Source organism: Notamacropus eugenii, chromosome X, assembly GCF_028372415.1.
Source record: "Notamacropus eugenii isolate mMacEug1 chromosome X, mMacEug1.pri_v2, whole genome shotgun sequence".
Lineage (NCBI taxonomy): Eukaryota > Metazoa > Chordata > Mammalia > Diprotodontia > Macropodidae > Notamacropus > Notamacropus eugenii.
In genome coordinates, this window is record NC_092879.1 from 22,222,853 (window position 1) to 22,243,282 (window position 20,430).

General features: G+C 45.4%; 1 protein-coding gene across 15 annotated transcripts in view; it reads left to right on the forward strand.

The window, feature by feature from the left end:
- Nucleotides 1–20,430, forward strand: part of ATP2B3 (ATPase plasma membrane Ca2+ transporting 3) — a 131,201-nt gene that overhangs the window by 63,193 nt on the left and 47,578 nt on the right. For 7 of the 15 annotated variants that reach the window (XM_072626758.1, XM_072626757.1, XM_072626763.1 and 4 more), the window contains 7 exons: nt 533–574; nt 4,154–4,210; nt 6,997–7,161; nt 11,560–11,774; nt 14,315–14,557; nt 15,570–15,811; nt 17,947–18,181. In XM_072626758.1, the coding sequence (XP_072482859.1) occupies nt 533–574; nt 4,154–4,210; nt 6,997–7,161; nt 11,560–11,774; nt 14,315–14,557; nt 15,570–15,811; nt 17,947–18,181 (1,199 nt within the window). The remainder of the gene's footprint in view (nt 1–532; nt 575–4,153; nt 4,211–6,996; nt 7,162–11,559; nt 11,775–14,314; nt 14,558–15,569; nt 15,812–17,946; nt 18,182–20,430) is intronic. The other 8 variants (XM_072626766.1, XM_072626760.1, XM_072626762.1 and 5 more) reach the window with 2 other exon arrangements.

The following is a 20,430-nucleotide window of genomic DNA, read 5'->3' on the forward strand; positions in this document are numbered from 1 at the left end:
GGGAGGTTCCCCTTGGGTTTTTTCACCAGCTTATAACTCAGCAACCAACCAATCATTATTAAGGTGAGATGTGGAAGAGAGGTGGTTCAGTCCACTTGCCTGCCACCCATCATCTGTGAAGAGAAGACCACTCACTGTTGGTGAGCTATTACGTCTAACAAGGCAGTGTTTAGCTTAGTTCAGGGCTATGCCCAATAACTCAAGATAATGCTCCATTGATCTTTGGGATCAGCATTCCCATTCTCCAAAGGAGGAGACAGGCCCAGGGAGGTGAGGAAAAGAGAGTGAGACTCAAGGTTGGGTACCTAATAATCTTTTCCCTCAGATCCTACACTTCCCATCATGCAGTAATCCAATGAATTCCTCTTTGTGACCTTGTCTCCCTCATCCTCCTCAGTCACTCCACATCAGTCACCATGGGCCCTGTTTGTCTTTGGCAGCCATGTTTCATGTGCATGTGTGTACACGCGTGTCTATGAGCTCTGTTTGTCTGTTTTCAAGTGTTGTGTCTGTCCTTCCTCTTCCATTGTAGGCAAACAGCAGGATGGGGCTGTGGAGAATAACCAGAATAAAGGTAACTGGAAAACCGTGGGGCCAGCTCCCACCCCTCCCCTGCTCCCCTCCCCTAGCTTCAAGCCACAACTGGAGGGAGAAGGGAGGAGGGAGGAGGAAAGAGGGAGAAGAGCCGTGATGTGGGCTAACTGAGGGCTTCCTACATGGGCTGCTGGGCACTCCTGGGCTCGGGAGACTTCTCTAAAATCTACTCTCAGCAGCATTAAGAAAGGAGGTAAGTAACTCCCAGAACATGTAGGGATGCTGGATTCAAGGGGGCCTTAAAGACTAGCTAGTCCAAACCCCGGCATTTTATACTGGAGGACATTTAGCTTGTCAAATGGCACATCCCAGGCTCTTCTCTCTATATCACCCTCCCAGCTCCTTAGACACCCTGCTTCTTTCTTTGGGCTTCTTTTCATTTCCTTTTTGGGGGCCAGATCTGTGATTTCATTGGCAAAGGGAACTTCTGATGAGGAAGTCCCTCTACCAATGCAGCATCGCTTGCACTCGGCTTGCCCAGAGCACGGAGAGGGTAAGTGACTTGGCCTGAGCCACGTGGCCAGTAGCTGTCAAGGTGGGACTTGAACCCAGATCTTCCTGGCTTAGATCCCCACTATGGCAGCTTCCTCGCCATCCTTCCTCTTTGTTAAGGAGAATTGTTCAGTTGCAGGATCCTAGTTGTAGGGTCATAGTTTGACAGAAACAGAGGTCTACAGATACACACATACAGTTATCCCTTCCACATCCCGGTGGTTACAGGGGCAGGGCGTCCCCAAGATCTGGAAAACCCATGTAAATTTTTTTGGCCCTCCCTTTGTACCAGTGAAGAAATCTGAACTTTTTCTTTGATGGGGTGTTTACAATACCTTATTGTAAAATTTGGGTTGCTATTATATAATGCTATACGTAGACTTGTTTCTAAACTTTTTCTGTGTCATCTGCTGGCCTTTGCATGTCATTTACAGCTTCAGATTCCCATTTAATTTTTCATACCAACCTGCATTACAGCAAAACTGCCATAGGGAAAGTCTCAGTGTGAAAGGGATTACTGTTTATACATATATTTACATACATACATATATGTAAAGATATACTGGAGCCAACTTGGACAGGCTCTGGGGAGTAGATTGTTAAATTTTCAGTGTGAATATTTCTACCTGGGAAACCAAATGCTATAAATCAGGGCTTGATCGGTTGTTTTGTTGATTGTCAGTGGTGTCAAACTTGAAGGCTGCATATTGATTTAGGAAGGCTAGACCCCCAAAGGAGAAGGAATTTGTCCAAGATCACACAAGTTAGTGCCGAGCCCAGACTCAAGACTGCAACTCCCGACTCTCAGGCCATGACTTCTTACTACATAACCACAACAAGTTATGACTATGATTAAAAGGCAGTGTCAAGAGTCAGCAAATCCCAAGTCCAAGGCCCAGCTCTGAGCCAGCCTAGCTATGTGACCCTGGGTCATTCATTTCCTACCTTAGTCCCCCAAGCTCTCTTTAAGATTATAAGTTACAGAGAAGGTGCCAGTCTACATTGGGAAAGGAAATTCCACACTGGGAACCCTGAGGAAAACATAGAACCAGTCTAAGAAATGAAATACCTATGGCTGGTGATTTGATGCTTTGGCCGTGGACTGGCCATATAGCTTCATCCCTAGCATAGAGAGGAAATCTGAGTCACGTGGCATTGGGTACCACGGCACCATCCCTACTGGCATGGATGTCAACAGCATATGGTGTGTTGGCAGCACTCAGCTCCCTCCCCACTTATCCAATCTGCTTTTGCTATTTGTTATTTGCCACCATCTGAAGACTTGAGTATTTTCTCCCCAAAGACTTAGGAAGCATGATTTGGAGGCCTAGAAGTCTGTCCCTTAATAACCTCTTGGGACTTCAGCTCCTTCATCTGTAAAATGAAGGGGAGCCCTTGAAAAACATGTCCCATAGAATCAATATAAAGCCAGGGCCACTCCAATGAGGAGGGAGACCAAAATGGGTGTCGGCTCATTTGGGGGTCACGTGACTGCAACATCAAAGACTTGAGAGCCTGAACAGGGTGATGGCTCATCCAAGTCCTTCCTTTTACACTGAGTGAAACAGTCACCTACAGAAGTGACTGTCCCAAGGTCACCCACCTAGGATAAAGAGCAGAACCAAGATCTGAACCCTCTGACCTCAGGTTCAATATGTTTTCCATTACACCACACCAGTAGCACCAATGGTATGCTGGAGCTTTCTCGTACTGGCCCAAGAATTCAATTGTTAAATTCTCAATATGAGCATTTATACCTTGGACATCCACAAATGTTACAAAAGAGTCCTTGATTCATTGTTTTGTGAGTTGTCAAGAAAAGAATGGAGAAATGGAGAATAATGCTAATTAAACATAAAAGGTTGTCTTGTACAGTTTTGTTTTGGAGAGCCAGTGGGTAAATGTTTACCAGTACCCCCCAGGCAGCATTATTGTGAGACAGTATTGGTTTGGGATATACGAGACAATCATTGATATTCTTAATGGTGAGAGGCAGAGTAATGGCTAGAGGGCCAACCTTGGAGTCAGGAAGACCTGGGTTCCAAGCCAACCTCTGAACCCAGTGGCCATGCAACCCTGAGCAAGTCATAGAAAGGTGACTATTTGAAAAGAAAAAAGGCACAGGGTCTCAGAAACCAGCCCTTCCTTCTCTGAGGGACAAGGGTAGCACAAAGCATCATGGGATCCTAGAAGACCATCGAATCTGATCCCTTTATTTTACAGATGTACAGTGGCAGTTTAGCAAATTGTTATTTATATGTAATAGCCTGGAAAAGTCCTGAGAAGTCACTGTGTTTGGACCCCCTCCCTTTTACAAATGTCCCAATTGTCCATACTAGGAATTCTCTCCCCCTGATGAAATCACAGGTCTGCCCCCCCCAAAAAAAACCCCAAAAGATGATAAAGAAATAAATCATCAAGACACAATTAACATATACTCAGTTCAATGTGTTTGAGAAGGTAGAGGATTCAGTCAGTTTGAATTAACAAGAATTCATTGTGCAAAGGACTGTCTTAGGCATAGGGGAGAGAGATAATAATTCTGCCCAAAAGGAATTTCCATGGACATGTTACTGGAAGAATAGGTTTGAATGCTAGCTCTGCTACTTAATGTGTGATCTCAGGCAAATCTCTTCCCTCCTCTGGGCCTCAGCTTTTCCATCTTTAAAATGAGGGGAATGGGCATGGTGAGCTTGAATGTTACCTCTAGCCCTAACATTCTCTGGTTATGTGATTAGATGGGCTCCGTGGGCTCTTCCTAATTCTGATGGTTGCCAGTGGGATTGCCTAAATCTGGACAAAATCCTCCAACAGATGCCTTTTACTATGTTTTTTTGTCTTTAAAAGATCCCTGAAAGGCACAGGGGACAGAGGACTAGAAAGGTGATGGGATGGGCCCAAGGTCCCAGAATGATGGGTGAATGTAGGGTGTTAGTGGTCATTAGTCATCATTCCTTCTCTACCCCAGGCGCATTTCTGCAGAGGCAAGATTAGCATGGCTAGAGTTAGAATCCTAGCTCTAGAGCTGGAGGAAAACACCACTAAGTCAACACCAATCGTTTTACAGATAAGGAAATTGAAGCCCCGGAGGAGGAAAGTGACCTTGCACAGAGTCACACAACTAGTAAGTGTTTGAGGCAGGATTTGAACCCAGGCCTCCCTGATCCCAAGTCCAGGGCCCTTCTACTTCCTGTGCATTGCTTTCTAATTTGCAGAATGCTTTCATTTGATCTTCAAGGGAGCCCTGTGAAGAAAGCAGAATGGGGATGGCTTTACCCATTTTTCAGAGGGATTAGTAGAGCCCCAGGAAAATGAAGTGACTTGACCAGTATCATACAACTAGTCACTAGCAGTTTGTCAAAGGATAACTCGGAGATGAATGAAATTCTGAAGCCTGGGTTTCTTCCTGGTATCTGTGACGCCTAGATCCCTCCACACAACCTATGTGTTCTGTATCTGTCAACATGTTTTTGCCTGTGGATGCTTTGCAAATATCTGTGGTTGTAGCTGGAAATGAGATGGGATTCTGTGTGTGGAGTGGGGGTGGGGGAGCAGAGGAAGGAATGGAAGGAGACTGTGGGAGGCAGGCCAGGAAGAAGCCAGCCACTAGATGCAAGGCAGTGGGTTGGTAGAAAGGTGAGAAGAGAAGGCCCAGAGAGTGGGGGGCCCTAGAGAGTGAGACAGTTGGCTGGGCAAAGACAGAGGAAAGAAGCAGAGAGAATGGGAGTGAAGGACTGGATGGATCATAAAATCACACAATCATCACACAGATAATGAAACTCAAGCAGAACGGAGATGAAGTGATCTTCCTAAGATCACACACAGGATCCTAGATCTAGGATTGAATGGGACTTCATAGGGCATCTAGTGCCACCTCTTTGTTTTACAGAGAAGGAAACTGAGGCCCAGAAAGATTAAGTGATTTGCCCAAGACCACACAGGTAGTAAGGGTCAATGGTAAGATTTGCACAGAGGTCCTCCAGCTCTTGGTATAGTCAGTGTTCCAAAGAGAAACTGACATGCCAGAGACCCTTTTGTCTGCTTCCTCAGTGGCCTCAGCAAGTGTGGGGACTCTCAGGGCAAGGGCTAAATAGTGGTGGCCTAGAAGCACAGGGCATGTTAGTTGACAGGAGGCATTCAGTTGGCCTTGTCTAGCCTATGTGCATCAAAGCCTGAGTTAGTCTCCTGAACTCATGCTATAATCTTATACCCAGAAAGCCCCAGGGGTTATCCTTTTAAACTTCCTTGGCAAGGACAATAGCTCTCTAACCCTTGGGTGCTGTGAAAGATGAGGGCTCTGGTACTAAACCTAAGAACATAAAGCTCTGGGCCATTAGCTTGACTGGTGGCAAGAACATTGTGTTGCCTTATACCAGCTCAGGAGAATGAAGTCACTCAGGGAACCTTCCTGGTCACTGGGCCGCAAAGAATACCATACGCCAACACACAGCTTTAGACCCCAAGGCCCCAGATCCCTACCTCATCATCTTGATTTCATTCAGAGGGCAAAACTCCAAGGTCAACTCTGCCCATACATTATTCTGTTTCATCACCACATTGGGTGCTGGACAAAGGTGAAATTCAGCCAGGGGAGCAGGTCTTGCTGAACAGTTCACAGCCAGACATTCCAGATAACAAGAGGCTCAGCCTGTGAGGTCTCAAGGAGGTCATGCGGAAGGTCACTGACTACTACTGTGGGAAGGGTAGGCTCCTGCAGAGAGGCGGATCTGAAAGGTGTGGGGCTAAAGAACAGGTGGATTTGAACAGGTTAAAAGGAGGAGAAGAGGCATGTTAGGCCCAGGTACACACTGCCTGGCACTCAATAACAACAAAACTGATACTTGGTGATGGCTAGATGGATAGATTGATTGAGGGCAAAGTGGCAGCAAAGGCATGTAGCCTTCTTTGTTTAAGGGATGGTGAGGAGATTGGCTTAACTGGAACAGGGGGATGGGGAGGTTGTAGAAGCTGGAAAAAGACTAGATCTGAGAGAGATACAGAGGAAGGCTGTGGTATGGTCCAGTCTGTGTAGAACTTACAACCTAGCGTATTACAACCAGTTCCCAGAAAGCTTGTCTTAAATCTCCTGATGAAGAGATTTCCAGGTTTGGGGACCTCTCACCCCAAATTTTCTCCAGACTGTCAGCCTCTCAGGCATTTGTGGGAGCTGTGAGACTGTCCCCAAAGAAAAGGAAAAATACTATCTTGTGGTAAAGGCTTGCTCTTGGCAGAGAGGTGGTAGACTATAGTTGGAGAACGAGGCATTATATTGTGAGACGTGGCCAACATGTTGGTTTGTTTCATTTAACTGTACTATTTTGCAATAAAATCTTAGTGATTCCCTCTTCCTCCCCTCCCTTATAGCAAAAATACATAAATGAATAAACAAACGAATTAAAAAATTTTAAAATAATGAAACAAACCAACATATTGGCCATATCTGAAAATATATGCCTCATTCTGCATTGTAGTCCACTACCTCACCACAGAGACAGAAGGCAGCCTTTTCCCACAAGACACTGTTTTCCCTCCTTTTTGGTAAAACCTGGTTTATTTCTGCAATCAATAATAACAGCTCCCATTTCTTTAGCATTTGAAGCTTTACAGAAAGCCTGACAGTCACCCTATGATTCAAGGGTGAATATCTCTGCTCTACAGACAAGGTAACTGAGGCTCTGAGAGTAACTTGTCCAGGGCTGCATGGGTAATATTCAAATCAAGATGCACACCCAGATCACCTCTTTCCCTCTCTAGCATGCTGCTTCTCTAATAAGAGAAATTATTTCAATAAAGTAGAATGTGTCCAGGCTTGTTTTTTTTTTTTCCTGCAAAGGCAAGTTTAACCCTTACAACAGCCAGCTCAGACCTTGACCCTGACCCTCTTGTGTTCTTCCATTTCCTTTCATGCAGCTAAGAAGCAAGATGGGGCAGTTGCCATGGAGATGCAGCCACTGAAGAGTGCTGAGGGTGGGGAGATGGAGGAACGAGAGAAGAAGAAAGCCAATGGTCCCAAAAAGGAAAAGTCTGTGCTTCAGGGGAAACTCACCAAGCTGGCTGTGCAAATTGGAAAAGCAGGTATCAGCTGGGGCTCCTTCTGTGACCACCTGTCCTGTGCTGGGTACAGCATGGGAAAGAGTTGTGTGAGTGAATAAATGAATGAATGAAATGAAACAATCCTCAGAAAAGACAAGACAGTGCATGATGAAAGTGATTCCCAGAGAGTTCAGAACCTTCAGCCTTGATAGACTGAGCTTCCTGGTATCCCAGTTCCTTCCTCTGCTTGGAGCCAAGCCACGAGATGTTTACCTGCTACCCAGGGCTTGCTAAGACTTTCCTTATCAGGCTGCTCACCTGAACATCCTGGGGCCCTGAGAGAGCAGGGAGGTTCTGGACCAAGGGTGGGGAACCTGTGGCCTCGAATCCATATGTGGCCCTCTAGGTCCTCAAGTGCGACCCTTTGACAGAATCCCAACTTCACAGAACAAATCCCCTTAATGAAACGATTTGTTCTGTAGAACTTGGACTCAGTCAAAAGGCCATATCCAAGGACTTAGAGGCCACGACTCTTGGGCCTCCCAAATCTAGCCCTTTGCCCCCTGAGCTACTATCACTATCCCTGATGGCTCTGGGCTGGCATATGCTCACTTTGTATCACCAGACACACTCGATCCTCATGAACATCTATCTTATAGAATTTATTTACAAAGCAAATTCAGAAATACCACATCCATGTAAAGCAATTAGAATCAACCTCCTCGCTTAGATTCCTATAGTATGTGTCACACATGTTATTTCATTTGAGCTGTACAACAACCCTGGAATGTAGGTACTTTTATTACTAGAGATAAGAGAACTGAGGCAGACAGAGAGGGTAAGTGACTTGCTCAGGGTCACACAATTATTCTGTCACCCCGCAGCCTCTTTTCAGAAGGATTCCTCAAAGTAACCTACCCAGTTCAGACTGTGAGGTTCTTATGCTTCCTGTATTCTTTTATCCAGCTATAGCAGCCTGAGCTGAGTTGGACCCACTCTGATTCTCCCTTCCTTTGGATCCCCGGCCTCCTCATTACCCAGATCAAGAAGGGGATCGTTTGTCCTAGACTCCTCCTGACCCAATTGAAATGAAGCCATCTGGGGGCCCTGGCTGGAGCTCATTGGCCCATTCTTCCCTCTGTATTCCTGTGGAATCTTGGCTTTCCTGGCCACCAGGTGGACCCAGATGGGTCCAGCTGCCTGGAAGCAAAGGTGGCGTAAGCTACGGCCTTGGAATTCTGCTCCCAGGAAGGGAGGCTAGGTGACATTGGGCCTTTGCAGTGTTGCAGACTGTGTTCAGTTACTTTGAACTTTTGTCTCAGGATTGATCTGGGGGAGAGGAACCCCAAACTTGGGTTTTCACAGGTTCAGTCACCCAGGGACATTGGTGTTGCATGGAGTCAGCAGAAGAGGTTATAATGTTGCCTTCCTTCCTTAGTCATGACAGTCCTGGAATATTATGTTCACAAACCAGTGCACTGTGACTGATGCCATGATCATATACCCCCACCAGGTCTCCTATGCTACATTCCAGTCATCCCAATGGCAAAGCCAGTTGGCTCCTGTCCTCCAACTGAGGCCCCAACAGGTCCCCAGTGAGAGACAGGGCCCACCAGTTCTGGGCTCCAGTTGTATTCAGGACCTGGTAGAAATGGTATAGTGGTATACCAAATGGAAGTTCCCTTCTACTGTAGCCCTGGCAGGAGAGGTGGATAGTTGGTGCCCAGGAATCTTTGGCCTGGTTCTCAGGTCTCCCAAGCCAAGGAGTCTACCAATCTGTCCAACACAGAAACTCTGATACTAAGTAGCATGATCAAAGATACCGTGTAGAGACACAGAGCTTCCCTGGTGTAGAGAATATTGATAAAATTCTGGTATTAAGGAGACAGCTCTTGATTGCCCCCTCTCCAGTAGGTGCCAGCTCAGGAGACTGTCTGGCCAATATTCTGGATCACTGGATCAATGTGGGCCTACGTTGATCATCTTAATGGATAGGAATGCTGTTCTGGAGATAGCTGGAGCTCTGTCCTTCTGCCCTTTTTGCTGTACACTTCAGTATCCTCCTAGGACAACAGTTCTTGTGCCCCAAGGTCCATGAACTTGCTTTTTTTAAAAATACATTATGATGACTGTATCTCAATATAACTGGTTTCCTTTGTAATCTAATAGGTTTTTTTTTCATTTAAAGCATGATTCTGAGAAAGGGTCCGTAGGCTTCGCCAGACTCACTACCGAAAGGATCTATTGCACAAAAAAGACCAAGAAGAACTCTTATCCTGGGACTCTTACCCCAGGGATTGTTGGGGACCTCCAGTGCAGGGAGCACAGACAAGTGGCCCTCCAGTAGAAGTAGGTTTGTTTGGGTTTCAAAGATGAACTCCTACTCCCAATTCAGGGAGGAGGAGGGCTTTTGGAGTCCCAGTCCAACCAGGAAGTTGCCCTCAGTGTTCAAGGGGCCAGGAGCATGAGTGCCAAGTGCCAAGGAGAAAGCAGAGGCAGGGCATTACTGAGTTGAAATCAAGATTCTTTACTGGAATTCAGCCTGTAGGAAGAAAAAGTCTGAGAGGAACGGGTTAAGCTTTTCCCAGCTAGGTTCTAGAAACCATGCGGGATACAATGGAGTCAGACAGAAGTCTGAAGACCTGTAGCAGTGTAAATGCTTGTGTCCCCAAGGACTGCTGGGAGCCATCTGCTTTTCAAGACTACCCATGCAGGACTAACAGGCCTCAGCTGGCATTGATAGCCCTGCTGCCATCTTGGGTCACACCAATCTCCTCCTCCAGGCACTAGCATACAACTCAGTCAAATCTTGTTGGAATGGATCATTTTTCATTCCAAAACCTCCGCAAAACCAAGATTTCCAAGTCTCAGTCAAAGGTTTGTTTATTGGAAACCCTCTAGTCTGATAGGATTCCAGTCCAGGTACCCCAGTGGTCAGCAAACTTCAGCCGGGAGACCAAATCTCTCAGCCAGGGAGACCAAATATCTCCACTTGTTTGTGCACAGTCCTTAAGCTAAGAATGGAAATGTGAAAACTATTCTTAGCTCATGGGCCCCACAAAAACAGGTGGCAGGCTGGATTTGGCCCTCAGGCTATACTTTGCTATCCACTGCTTTCCTAAACCAGGAACTTGAACTAAATTGAATGGTGACCCCCCCAAACAAACTATGTTCATTTTGCTGAAATGTAACTAGTAGCAAATATGAATCTTTTTGCCAAATAATGGCTCCCCCTTCCAAAAAAACCCCCACAAATAAACCTAGTGAATCTATTTATACCGCAACCAAGCTTTGATTGTTTTTTTCTATAACTGTTGAACTGGAAAGAATCACCAGAGTATTCAAAAGTCACCAAGCCAAACCCAGACTAAAGCAGCGTTCCATTTGGTATCACATTTTTGTAAATAGAAATCCTACTTTAAATGTATTTAGGGCTCTTTATTCAAAGGAGTCCTGTTGTGAATCCTTTTCTAAAGCTAATAACATCTTTCTAATTGGCCTTTTGTGTAAACGTACAATGATCCCCTCCCCATTTGCAGGGTGCTATTCTGGAAACCCCTGCTAATAGACGAGTGTGAATACGCCAGGGTTTGCTCCTAATATGGAAGGCTTCCTTCCCACAGCTGCCCACTGGCTTGCCCCAGCTCTCCCTTTCCCAGGGCTCTTTCTCTTCTTCTTGCATGGGGAGAAAGCGTACATTGAGGGCTGAGCTATCTTTACCACCCCTCTCTAATACTAGCTAACCTCCCTTTTCACAAGAAAGTTTCTTATTGCAGCTGCTGCCTCCACCACCACCGCTGCCACCACCACCACCACTGCCACCATCACCACCACCACCATCACCACTACCACTGACTGGCATCTTTGTAGGCAGCTCAGAGTACCACCAGGAAGTCAAGGCAGTGGGCATAGAGGGGCCAAGGATCTGCAAAGCTGTAGCAGTATCCAGAAACAGAAGGCACTTGAATGAGTCAGGGTACACTGTGAATACTTGAAACGGCCAATCTTAAATCTGCAGAGTTCCCAGTACTGGTAATTCACATTTGATGATGATAACAACGAAGAATGAAGTTTGTTTCAAGACCATTCTGGTGAAGCTTGAGCAACCAGGTATCTGTGCAGGGGAAAATATAAAATATGTTTACTACATACTTTGAAGTTTAATCTGCATTATCTTCATTTTTTTCCCATCACTGTAATTCCAGAAAAGAGTCAGCAAACCAGTACACCAACCCCTGATTCGTATGTTTGCTCATTTCTGAGGTATAAATGTTCATGCTGAAAATTTAACAATCTGCCTCTCCTCCAGCACGCCCCTAAATGTGAGTGGTCTCATAGAATTCATATAATGGTGCTTGACTATTTCTTCTCTCCTTTTCTACCTCTTCTCTCTGACTCTCCCCTCCCCAACCCATATCCTCGACTGCCATTGCTTGGTAGGTCTGGTGATGTCCGCCTTCACTGTTGTCATCCTGGTCATCTACTTCGTGATCCACAACTTTGTCATCGGTGGCCGGCCCTGGCTCTCCAATTGCACACCTGTCTATGTGCAGTACTTTGTTAAGTTTTTCATCATCGGGGTCACTGTCTTAGTTGTTGCTGTTCCTGAAGGCCTACCACTAGCTGTCACCATCTCTCTCGCATACTCAGTCAAGGTAAGGGGCTGCCGCCACCAACCCAGCTGCCTTCTCTGAGGAAGCTCACCTCATGTAATAGGCCGACATATTCCTTACACCAGAGTAATTGGAGTGATATCACCTTGCCTTTACTAGCCTGTGCGCTTCAGTGACAGTAGCTGATCACTACTTTGTATGTCATTCAGTAATCAATCAATCAAGAAGCATTTATGAAGTGCCTACTATGTGTCAAGTACTGTGCTGGGCACTGGAGAGTCAAAGGGAAAACAAAACAGTCCCCTACTCTCAAAGAGGTTACATTTTATCAGGGGAGATAGTCATGTGCACATTCAAATAGATTCAAAACAGACACAAATGAAAAATGAGGTCAGCGAGTAGGAAGCAGTGGGAGATCAGGGACAACCTCATGTAATAGGTAGCCCTTGAGCTGAGCTTTGAAAGAGCCGAAGAACTCTAAGAGACTGAGGTGAGAAGTGATTGCGTTCCCGGCATGGGTCACAGCCTATGCAAAAGCATGGAGAGGGGAGATTGAATGCCATGTAAAGAAAAACCAGAAGACCAGTCTGGGCTGAAAAGTGGAGTATTCCAAGGGAATAATGTGCAAAAAGCCTACAAATGTGGGCTGGAGCCAGGTGGTGATAGAGAAGTTTGTACCTTATCCTAAAGGTAAGGGGGAGTCCTCGGAACTTTTTAAGCAGAGGAGTGATGTGGTCATCCCTGTGCTTTAGGAATGTCACTTTGGTATCTAAAAGATAGATTACAGTGAAAAGATAGTTGAGGCGTGGACATCCATGAGAAGTCCAGGTGAGAGGCGATGAGAGTCCAAACTGGGGCCTGGCACATAGTAGGTGCTTAACAAATCCTTGGCTGACTGAGCAAAGAGAAAAGGCATTTAATAAGTCAAAATTTCTCTAAATTGACTCATTTCCCCCAGAAGGCTCACATTTTCATCTCAGACATCCATTTCCTTCATCTCAGACATCCCATGATTACTGCGGGCCAGCAGCCCCCATAAACAAATCTAGCTTCGTTTTGGTCCTGAGCGTTAGTCTCTTTTAGGCCTTTTTCAGTCCTGGGCAGAAGTCTGCTGCCACATAGCTGGGTCAAAGGCTTTATACTCTTATGGTCTGCTTCCCTATAGGTACTCATTTTCTTTTATAATACAGTATGTATTATAGCATTATAATACAATTATATACAGTTATAATATAATCATAATAAAACAATATAAGACAGTGTAGAATGTTGTACATTAGTACAATAAGCCTTGTTGAGCATCTCCTATGTACCAGGAACTATGGTAAGCGCCAGGGATACAAAAAGTGGCGAAAGACTATCCCTACCCTTAAGGAGTTTACAATTTAATGTGCGAAGCACCATACAAATCAATATACACAAAAAGAGCTCTATACAGGATAAATAGGAAATAATGACAAAAGGAAAGGCATCAGAATTAAGAGGGGTTGGCATAGGCTTCCTGTAGGAAGTGGGATTTTAGTAGGGACTTAAAGGAAACCAGGAAAGCCAGTAGGCAGAGTGGAGGAGGGAGGGCATTACAACAGGGAGGACAGCCAGAGAGAATGCCCAGAGCCAAGAGATGGAGGCTGGCGCCTTTGGATCAAAAATACGGGAACTGAACTAGATGCTTTCTAAGGTCCTTTCTAGGTCTATGACTGGCCCACAAAGCCAAAAAGTACTGTCTAGGATAGTCCAGAGATGCTTGGAAAGCTTTCTCTAAAAGATTTTTTCCCTTCCCACCCACTGGCAAATCTCTCCCCACTGCCAGCCAGAATTATTATGGAGGTGGTCGAGTCAGTCCCCAAGAGAGGAAGGGAGAATCCAAAATCGTAGACTAAAATCAGGACATCCTAGACTAGAATCTCCAAAGCCCAAAATAGCATCATACAGTTGGAAGGGGCCCCAAGAATCTAAGCCATCCAAGAGAGACATTCATTGATTTTCCTTGGGAAGATTTCTGAAGCTGGAGACTCCACACTCTCCCTCGGTTACCCATCCCAGTGTTTAATCATCCCAGCAGGCCTAAATTCCTTATTTCTGTCTACCCTACTCTAGCCCTAAAGAGTTCCCTGGCCACTTGAGACATTAGCAAGGAGGGATTTCTTAGACCACTAGGGAAAGGTTAATCTTGAATCCTATGGAGAAAGGAATAAGTTTAGCAATCTGGAACTTATGGGTAGAACCCAGGAAGCTTAGAGATGCTTCCTCACCAGGACTTATTTCATGTTATGGAGGGAAATCTCTACATTTCCAATGCATTTGCTCAGATAGTTTCCATCAATTACAACCAGTTAGTAGACCATGTTAACTTTTCTTTCTCAACCTAATAAGCTGTTTATTTGACTAATGGCTGCTGTCTCCATTAGGGATTGTTAACATTACAAAATGGTGTTTCAAGAGCTTGGCTCTTGTTAAGTGTTTGGGGTTTTGTTATGTTGTTTCTCCCAAGGCGATTTCGGACAAACCCTTTTGAGGGCTAACAACCCCTACTGAGGACAATTAAATGAGTACCATAATCAGTGTCTGCTTCAATTTTGCAGAAAATGATGAAAGATAACAACCTTGTTCGTCACCTGGATGCTTGTGAGACCATGGGCAATGCTACAGCTATCTGCTCGGACAAGACAGGAACACTCACCACCAACCGTATGACAGTGGTTCAATCCTATGTGGGTGACACGCACTACAAAGAGATCCCTGACCCCAACAACCTGAACCCCAAAATCCTGGATCTCCTTGTCCACGCCATCTCCATTAACAGTGCCTACACCACCAAAGTGCTAGTAAGTCTGGGAAAGAATATGGGGAAGAGGGGCCTGGAACAGGGACACATGGGTTGCTCCTTTGGCCAAGTCCTCATCATGCTTTAGTTAAGAACTGCCTAGTAAGGAGAGCATGGAGATGTCTCTTTAGCTCCTGGTCATGAGAAAATATTAGTGACCTCCAATCAGGAAGCTTTTATGGAAATCCCTGCCCTGGGGAGGAGGAAGGGAGAGTAGATGACCCCCATGGTTCCTGCCAGTTCCTTGATCCTAGGGTTCTGGGATCTCATAGAGTGGAAAGGGAAGATGACCTTAAGCATTTGGAAATCTCAGACACTGTGTAGATAGAATGAATCCTGACAGTGTGTTCTCCAAACACAAAAGTGCCTTCAGTTTGTGAAAAGAATCCATACTCTGCTTTTCCTGTTTCTCCAAATTCAGCAGTTTAATCCCTCTGTCTCCCATACCTTGTGGTTTGGGCAGGTCTCAATTCCCAGGCCTTTACTTAGTGGTATCGTCAGGGAAACTGGGAAGGAGGAGGCCCAGTACTTGGGCTCGGGGAGCTCTACCTAGGGAGGTGAGAGGGACCCAAGGGAGTGGACAAGGCCACAGAATCTCAGAGCTAGGAGGACACTCGGGGGGCATTTGGTCTCACCCATCCAAGGAACAAGAGTCCCCTCTACAACTTGCTTGTCAAGTCTTTACTTGAAGACCACCAGTGAGGGAGAACCCCTCAAACCCTCACCTCCCAAGGCAGCCTATCTTGCTTTGCAGCACCTTGGATTGTTGGGAAGCTAAAACCTCTTTCCTGCCCCAACTACTCCTAGTTTGTCCCTCTGCGGTCAAGCTGAACAAGTTTGATCTGCCCTTCATGTGACAAGGCTATAATCATTTTCCCTTTCTCCTTGTGCTGGGCTGGCAGCTGGATTCCCTAGAATGGCTGAAAAAAAAAACACATGGGTAGTGGGCTGGGTGAATGCAGGTGAGCCAAGATTCCCTGGCCTGACAAGTTGATCGTCCTTCCTCCCCCAAGCCTCCAGAGAAGGAAGGAGCCCTCCCACGCCAGGTCGGCAATAAAACAGAGTGTGCTCTGCTGGGTTTTGTCCTGGACTTGAAACAGGACTTCCAGCCAGTGCGGGACCAGATCCCAGAGCAGAAGCTTTACAAGGTTTATACCTTCAACTCTGTCCGCAAATCAATGAGCACTGTCATCTGCATGCCTGATGGTGGCTTCCGACTGTTCAGCAAAGGAGCTTCTGAAATCCTTCTCAAAAAGTGAGTAGCAGCCCCCTGCCTTCTGTTAGGTTTCCAGGCTGTCACTTATTCTCTGTACTGTTTCCCCACTGCCTACCCCTGACCTCCCACTTACACCTCCAGCCTTACCTCTTCCGGCTTCCTCCCCTCTGCTCCAGTCAGGCCAAGTTCCTCACAATCACATCCCTCTTTTCTAGGTTATCTACATACCTAGAGACAGAGAGAGAGAAAGAGTAAGAGACAGAGAGAGTGTTGCTTGAGTATCAAGATACGTTAAGTGACTTGCCCCAGGGTCACGTGGCTAGGATGTGTCAGAGACAGGACTCAAACCCAAGTCCTCTGTTTACAAATCCAATACTCTCTTCATCACACTAAGCTGCTCTTCTAGGGGTGGTCAGATGAGGTGGGACTTGGTCTGGGCCTTGAAGGACAGGGAAGAGGGCAGATGGCAGAATGGACAATGTGTCTTTCCAAGAAAGGTGGGTGAAAAGGATCTGGATTGGGGTGGTGGTTATGAGAAGAGGAAGATACAGATAGATACAACTTAGTCATGGTTCCTCTGCCTTTTGGAAAAATGAGATTATCATTAAGGCAAGGTAAGAAGTTATTCACTCCCCCGCTTTTCTCAGAGACAGTTTCGGCAGATGTCTGGATAATTTAAGTCCCCTGTCATTACTGTGTGTTTCCTCTATGCCAGTCTTATGATCTGTTTCCCACACTTTTCATCTATGTCCTCTTTCTGTCCAGGTAGTCTGAAGTACACTCCAATGACAAAATCACTTTTGTTTCTCTCTCCTTTGATCTTGTCTCACATGCTATCCACCAAGTTTCCCCCTTCACCTCTATGCCTGATTTCTGGATTTTCTCACATGAGTATACCTTTGTAACATTCATTGCTACCCCAGACCCTATGTCCTGTCCTATTTCTTTTGAATAAGATATTCCCTTCAAAGCTATGGTCTAGACATGAATTTTATCCCACCAAATCTCAGCGATGACTGCGAGGTTAGGTTTGCCCCCTTGCATTTAGGACTTCTAGTTGCTCCTGGTTGTTGCCTAAACTTTGGGCCTTTGGGTTTAGATATTTGAGTGGTAGGTTTTACAGCTAGTTCATTTTTTGGACTTTGTCTCCTGTGAACTGTTGGGTGTTTTAGCTGCTACTCTCCTCTCTGTGATCTTGGTAGGTAGGTAGATGGTTTTCTCCTTCTCCCACACTTTGTTATTTTAAAGCCCTTTTGAGTCAATTTGCAAAACATCAAGTAAATACCTCCTCACCACCTTTGTTAGGTGTACTCCATCCCCATGCAAGAGCCTGTCATTCCTATCTTTTAAGCTGTATCCAAGAAGTTCAAATCCCTTCCTCAGATTCCATATTCTTAGCTAGTTGCTGATTTTTCAAATCAATTTTTCTCTTCTGCATTCTACTTTCTGTTTGGGTCAGAAACCCTGAGGGTCTTTCCCTCCCAGATTGATTTTATTTTATTATTTTTGACTAGGTATAAGAAGTCACTCTTTGCCTCATTTTAACCTAGTTTTAATCGCTGAATGGGTCAAATTGCCTTAGTCAAACTGAGACCTGAGAAAGACCTTAGCTTACAAAGGTCAAGGTCTCCCGCTGAATCTGGGGTCATCTCCAATCATCCTGAACTTTATCTTGCCATTGGGTCCAGGTGGCTCCAGAGGAAAAAGTGAGTCTGGTGACCTTTCTTGCAAAGCCTTCCCTCACTTAAATCCAGTTCATTTGCAAGTCATGGCATCACCTCCCTGATGTCCTGGTCCTCTTGGAGAACAAAGAACAATGATAAGCAGCAGGGAGAAAAGTCCCATGGTACTGGGGTTGAACTAGATGAGTTATACCAGTCTCTCCAATTTCTGGAATCTTAGGTACTTCGAATTTTTAAATATTAGGATTTTTTTAAAGTTTGATGACAGAAGAGCGTTGGTATTTTTCCACTTAAATTCCAACCAGCCGAAAACCTACTTGTGGCAACACTTCTCAAACTATGTTTAGCAACGATTTTACATGAATTGGGGAATACAGGGCAATTTTGATTCTCACCAACTCACTCTCTGTTTCATCAATTTTGCTGTTTTGTTTTTCCACTCCTCCTGCCCCCTCCTTTCCTACACTTCTGTCCTTCACTCCGCTTCTCCAGATGCACCAATATCTTAAACAGCAATGGAGAACTCCGCAGCTTCCGTCCTCGGGACAGGGATGAGATGGTGAAGAAGATCATTGAGCCAATGGCCTGTGATGGCTTACGTACCATCTGCATTGCCTACCGGGACTTTTCTGCAGGCCAGGAGCCCGAATGGGACAATGAGACGGAGATTGTGGGAGAACTCACCTGCATTGCTGTTGTGGGCATCGAAGATCCCGTCCGACCTGAGGTAAAGATTTATTCATAAGAATACCTGCCATTTTGATTGAACTTTAAGGTTTACAAAGTATTTTCCTCCCAAGATAGTATGTGTATTATTATTATACAGAGGAAAGCCAGAAAGGTGAAATGACTTGCTCATTGTCACATGGCTAGTAAATTGAAAGAGCCAGACTCAAACCCATGTCTTCAGATGCCAAGTCCTGTGTTCTTTCTACTATACCATGGTGCCTTTTATAACTCATGCTTTCCCAACACTCTGAATTTCTCCTCTACCCCACCAACCATTAGATTCCTTTTCTTCCCTTATAAGAAGCAGTTAATAACATTTGACATTGGAGGGCGCAGATCTGTGCCTAGGCATGGTACTTCCACATATCTTGCTCCAAGGGATATTCTCTTCTGTTGTTAATATGAAAATATAGAATGGTACTTTTCCTCCATTCCCCAACCTAGTCTACCAAATGTACTTCTTTCTTGATTGTCATAGAAGGAAAAGACAGGAAGAAAACATAAACAGAGGCTAGAAAGTTTCATTATATAGGTATATAAGAGGAAGTTCCCAAATGTTCCCTAAAAGGGAACTTTTGCTCCAACCTGGCTGGTCTCCTCACTGGATTTGGAATCAAAGGGCTTGTGTTTGAATCCCACGTCTTATACTTGCAATCCATATGAACTTCGGCAAGTCGCTTCAATTCCCTGGTAAGTTTCTTAGAATGAGGAAGTCAAACCAAATGACTTCTAAGTCTCTTTTGGTTCTAAATCTGTTCTCCTCTGGAGCTCATCTATGTCAGCCTCATTCCTACGTTTGCTCTAGCTGTTCCAACCATAACACCCATCCTAATCCAACCCACAGTTCAAGTCCCACTTGTTTCAGGAAGCGTTAGGTGATACCCCAGCCCAAATTCCATTGTTTTCTTACTCCTCTGAGCTCTTCTGGCCCTTACCATTTCTAATTCAGGGTTTGGCCCTCAGTTGCCCACTGAGGGCTATTGATAAGACCTATCTCCCCAAACAGACTAGGAACCCTCTTGAAGTAAGCCCCAAGTCTCCTCCTCCATGCTCCCCCATCACTGAGCCGAAGACTAGGTACACAGTATAAACTCACTAAATGTTTGGTTGACTGATGGACTGACATTTGTGATAGCTTCTGAGGCTGGGAGGATGCAGTCTGTGGGAGTGACTGGGACCTTTCTGGGGTCCCCAGTGGAGGCTATATCCTGGCCCTGAGGAACCATGAGAATGGACCAGGAGGAGGGCTGGCATGTCCTGGGTCCTAGAAATGGATTGATTGCAGTTTTAAGCACTTCTGTTCTTTTTGAACCAAGTAATAATTAATTCAACTGGAGTTGGACTACATGGGCCTTAGGAAAAAAAGAAGTCAGTGATAGACAGACAGACAGATAGATAGATAGATAGATTATTGATGGATAGATAGATAGATAGATAGATAGATAGATAGATAGATAGACAGACAGACAGACAGATAGATAGATAGCCACCAAACAACCATAAGGTGTTGGAACCAGGAGAGACCTTGAGATCATTTCATCCAAATCTCTCATTTTATAGGTGAGGAAACTGAATCCCAGAGAGGGAAGGTAACTTCACTGAGGCCACACAGGGGACAGAGCTGAAACCTCTACTCAAAAGCCTTTCCCTCCCTTTGGAATGCTGCCTCCCTGCTCCCTCTCCTAATCCTTCAAGGTCAGACTTTTCAAGAAGCCTTCCCTAACCACCCAAGAGAGGAAGCTCAGAATACCTGGGTTTGAGTTCTAATTCTTCCACCCCCTAGCTGTGTGACCTTAGGCAGATAACTTCTCCTCTCTGGGTCTCATCCAAAGTCACAGAGCAGCAACTGGACTTTTCTTTTCATAACCCTTCCTTGCTTCCTTTATTCCAGATAATGTTTTCCATTCATTATTTGCTCTATGTTCCCTCATTTATTTTTATATTAAGCTCTCCACATTCCAAACGGGTTCTTTGGGGGGCTTTGAAGGAGAAACTTGCAAAGTTTTCCACTTGGATGTTTGGATTGGGGCTGGCTGTACTTAGACCCACGCCCCCCCAAACATAAAGGTCCCACCTCTGTTGGGCCAAGTAAATGGATGCCTGTTAAGACACCTAAAAAGAAGATATTCATAGCAACCTGGCCTCATTCTGCCAAGGCCTCTCAGGATCGTAAACATGCCCTGAATAACTGGCCATTTGTTGGCCTCAGCCCTGGTGTGGTTCCCTCTCCATGTTTGGTGTTTGCCT